The sequence below is a fragment of the Bison bison genome, unplaced genomic scaffold, assembly GCF_000754665.1.
Source record: "Bison bison bison isolate TAMUID 2011002044 unplaced genomic scaffold, Bison_UMD1.0 scf7180017863978, whole genome shotgun sequence".
In the NCBI taxonomy this organism is placed as follows: Eukaryota; Metazoa; Chordata; class Mammalia; order Artiodactyla; family Bovidae; genus Bison; species Bison bison.
Window position 1 is genome coordinate 647287 of NW_011494550.1, and position 3842 is coordinate 651128.

A 3842-nucleotide genomic window follows, 5' to 3' on the forward strand; every position below is an offset into this window, starting at 1 on the left:
CGCCAGGCCCAGCTCCCAAGGCCTGATTCGTCCCCTGCCCCTGTGCGGCCGCCTGGCGACCGCTAGCGACTTTGGCCTGAGATCTCACCCTGCTCAGCACCGTTGCCCAGAAGCTCCGGCGCTAGGTCACTCGGCACATGAGCCCCGAGGTGTACTGGGGGCCTGATGCCCCTGCGGAGGGGGCCAGCTCAGCAGAGACTCAAGGTCCAAGGCGCCTGTGCCACCCCAGCTAGCTGCCAAGAGGCCGTCACCGTGCTCAGGAGAGATGGCAGCACCTGTGGGCTGTGGCAGCCTCGGGCCTGCCCTCTGCCCGGCCCGCCGGCCCTGTCAGGCCGGGCCTGTCTGCGGCTGAGCCCTTCACGCCCCTTGGTCGGGTCTGTCTGCCCTCAGGGCTCCCGCACTGGCGCTTGCCTCCTCCTCCTCCGCCTCAGACTCTTGCTCTTGCTGGACCTTCCTCAGCCTCGCCGGCGCCCGGCCCCTGGGCTCTCCAGACAAAGCTGACCCCGTGGCCCAGATAAGGACGTCCGGCAGAGGTAGGGACCTGCCCCGAGGCCTCGGTGGCGGCTGGCCTCTTCCGCCCCTTGCCACGGCGGCCTGCTCCGGCCCAGGCCCCAGACCCCGGGCTTCTGCTGTGGACACGCGGCCCAGACAGAGCACCTCGCTCAGGTGACTCCAGGCTGCCCTCTGGCAGGCCGGGCAGGCGCCCTCCTTCCAGCTCAGACTGGTCTCTTCTCAGAAGAGGAAGATGAGGCAGCAGGTGCCCAGGCCTGCTTGCCTCCCATCCCTCCCGACACTACCCCCAAGCATTCTGAGCAGAGGATGGGCTGGGTCTTTGAGCCCCTCAGCCCCCACAAGGAAGATGCAGCACCTTTCCGGGCCCTGCCTCAGGACTGCGTACTTCACTCTGCACTCAGGGCCACCTGGCTCACGCCAGGGCATCCTTCCTTCTGCTCCCCAGCTGGGCCAAGTGCACAAGCTCCTGCCCAGCCTCGGTAGAGAGGCCCTCCAGCAACCTTCCAGCGACTCCTTGCCTGTTGCAGCAGCTGCTGCCTCAGGCTTCAGCCTCCTGCCTATGGGAAGGAAGAGCTCCTGCCCTGTCCCCTACGTTGCAGTAACTGCAGCCTGCAGATGTTCTGTCCCTTTGCACTCCCAGCCCCACCGGTCCTAGCCTGTCCCCCTGCTGGGACCACACCTCAGAGGCCCATGAGCAAGGCCTGTTTCAGGGCTCGCAGCTGGGTTGGGTGAGGCAACAGCACCCTTCCCCGGAACCCTCTTGGTCTCAGCTCTGCGTTTCCCTCCTGTGGCAGGATCCAGTTCGTGTGTTCTCTCTGCAAATACCGAACCTTTTATGAGGATGAGATGGCCAGCCACCTTGACAGCAAGTTTCACAAGGAACACTTTAAGTACGTAGGCACCAAGCTCCCCAAGCAGACAGCTGACTTTCTGCAGGTGAGCCTTGGAGTGGTTGGTACAGCTGCTGTTACCCTGCAGACATAGAGTGGCCCACACAAAGCTTGCTATCTCCTTGGTGTATCCGGCAGGAATATGTCGCCAACAAGACGAAGAAGACAGAGGAGCTCAGAAAAACCGTGGAGGACCTTGATGGTCTGATCCAGCAGATCTACAGAGACCAAGATCTGACACAAGGTGAGGAGGTTCCATCCCAGTCCTACCAGGCCGGACCTCAGCCTTCCCTCCTCTGGTTTTCAGAGTAGGGTCACAACACCCCTCTGTTCCCCCAGGGAGGGTCAGTGAGAACAACCTCAGGCCCACGTGGAAATGGCAGGGTGAGGTGAGGAGCTGGTCTGGCATTTTCCCCCAACTCCTGGGTCTTTCTTAGGTGTCTGGGACCAGTGGCGACTCCCTCCTTCTTCCCTCTACAGAAATTGCCATGGAACATTTTGTGAAGAAGGTAGAGGCAGCCCACTGCGCAGCCTGTGACCTCTTCATTCCCATGCAGTTTGGGATCATTCAGAAGCACCTCAAGACCATGGATCACAACCGGAACCGCAGGGTGAGTGGCCACCAGTGCCCTCCCACCATCCTGTGGGCTAACTGGCTTAGGCCTCTGGGGAGGTGCTGGAGTCATGACCCCTGCCTGCTCATGAAGAGCTGCCAGGGGCAGGAAAATAGACACATCTCCAGCCCAGAGCTGTCAGCCACGCTACAGAGGGATGGGAATTGGTGATTCTGCCTGGCAGGTGGTGGCATCAGAGCCAGACCTTAAGAAGAAGTAGGCTGTGGGAAATGGGGACCTGCGTATGCATAAGGGCCAATGGCCAGATTAGGTTCAGACACCAAACAGGGAGAAGCATATGGTACAAGTGTTGTTGGAGGAGGGATTGGACATAGGTTTACAAGGGCTGGGCTGAGGGGCCTGGTCTTGCTCCTGTAGGCAGCAGAGTTTTTAAGTGGCGGACTAGAAGGATTAGGGAGAAGGCAATGGCACCCCACTCCAGTACTCTTGCCTGGAAAACCCATGGACTGAGGAGCCTGGTAGGCTGCAGTCCATGGGGTCGCTAAGAGTTGGATACGACTGACCGACTTCACTTTCACATTTCCCTTTCGTGCATTGGAGAAGGAAATGGCAACCCACTCCAGTGTTCTTGCCTGGAGAATCCCAGGGACTGGGGAGCCTGGTGGGCTGCTGTCTATGGGGTCGCACAGAGTCGGACACAACTGAAGTGACTTAGCAGAAGGGTTAGAGTTGGTATTAGACTAGAGACTTTGGGTACTTGTTCTGGGAAGGAAGTGGGATCAGTGAAGGGCCTTGGGAGATGATGGAAGAGCAGTTTAAGAAAGTGAATAGGAGTTCGGCATGAGGGAGTGATGAAAGTCTGGGTTATTGCAGATTTCTGGCTTGTTTAACTGGTGGACAGTGGTGCTGCTAAGATGAGGAGGGTGGGGTAGTATATGGTACAAGAAAAGGAGCGAGTTTGGCAAGAAATTGAAAAAATTCTGTCTTGCATTCCAGTGTATTCCCAGGGCCTAACACAGAAGCCACAGTGGGTGTTCTTTTGGTTGAATCGGTGACATCCTGAATTAAAGCTGGCTGTTAGAGATCAAGTGAGCGGGGTGGGGCTTTGCAGTAGGGAGAGAGCTGGGAGGCCCAGGGCCAGGTCTGGGCTAGAAAGAGAGGCCTGGCTACTGTCACCCTGGATGATGCTGATAGACCTTATGAGCAGATGTAGCAGTCAAGGGGAGTGTAAGGAATCATTTCTCAACCTTTTTCCATGCCCATCAAATTCATCTCTGTTCTTTCTCAGTGCAGTGATTCTCAACAGTGGGATGGGCTTAGAGATCTGGCTGGGGTGGTGGAGGAGATTCGGGATTGACACATACCGTTGACAGATCTGAAAAGATACAGAAAATGTCCGTTGGCTTTGGCAACAGAGAAGCTGTAGGGATCTTGCCATGGTGAGATTCTTGGATTGGTAGCTGATAAGGGTTGAAAGAGAACAGAGAGCAGACTATAGAGACTGGATAGTGCATGGTATTAAAACTTGGAAAATTTAGGTGAAATGAATGATAGCTAGCAAAATATAAACTGATTCCAAAGCAAGTTGCAAAAAAAAAAAATTAGCTGTAACAACCAGCAGCCATAGAGGGGATTGGAAGGGTACTAAAAGATACTTTGAAGACACCAGAAGTAGTTGGTTATAGAGAGTCCAAATATAAATACTATAGTCTGTAAAATGCCAGATTTAGAAGTAAATAAAAAGCTTCTAGTTATTATTAATTTTGGTAACAGCTTTATTGATGCTCAATTCCCATACCATACAATTCATCCATGTAAGGTATACAAGTCAGTAGTTTTTAATATATTCACAGTTGTGTAGCCA

At 55.0% G+C, this 3842-nt stretch overlaps 1 protein-coding gene across 6 annotated transcripts in view; it reads left to right on the forward strand.

Annotated features, from left to right (window-relative positions):
• The window catches only part of AKAP8L (A kinase (PRKA) anchor protein 8-like), a 32334-nt gene that overhangs the window by 14799 nt on the left and 13693 nt on the right, over window positions 1-3842 (forward strand). For 3 of the 6 annotated variants that reach the window (XM_010833984.1, XM_010833985.1, XM_010833986.1), the window contains 3 exons: window positions 1308-1449; window positions 1542-1647; window positions 1884-2014. In XM_010833984.1, the coding sequence (XP_010832286.1) occupies window positions 1308-1449; window positions 1542-1647; window positions 1884-2014 (379 nt within the window). Of the gene's footprint in view, window positions 1-1307; window positions 1450-1541; window positions 1648-1742; window positions 1793-1840; window positions 2015-3842 lie in introns of all 6 variants that reach the window. The other 3 variants (XR_824738.1, XR_824739.1, XR_824740.1) reach the window with 2 other exon arrangements.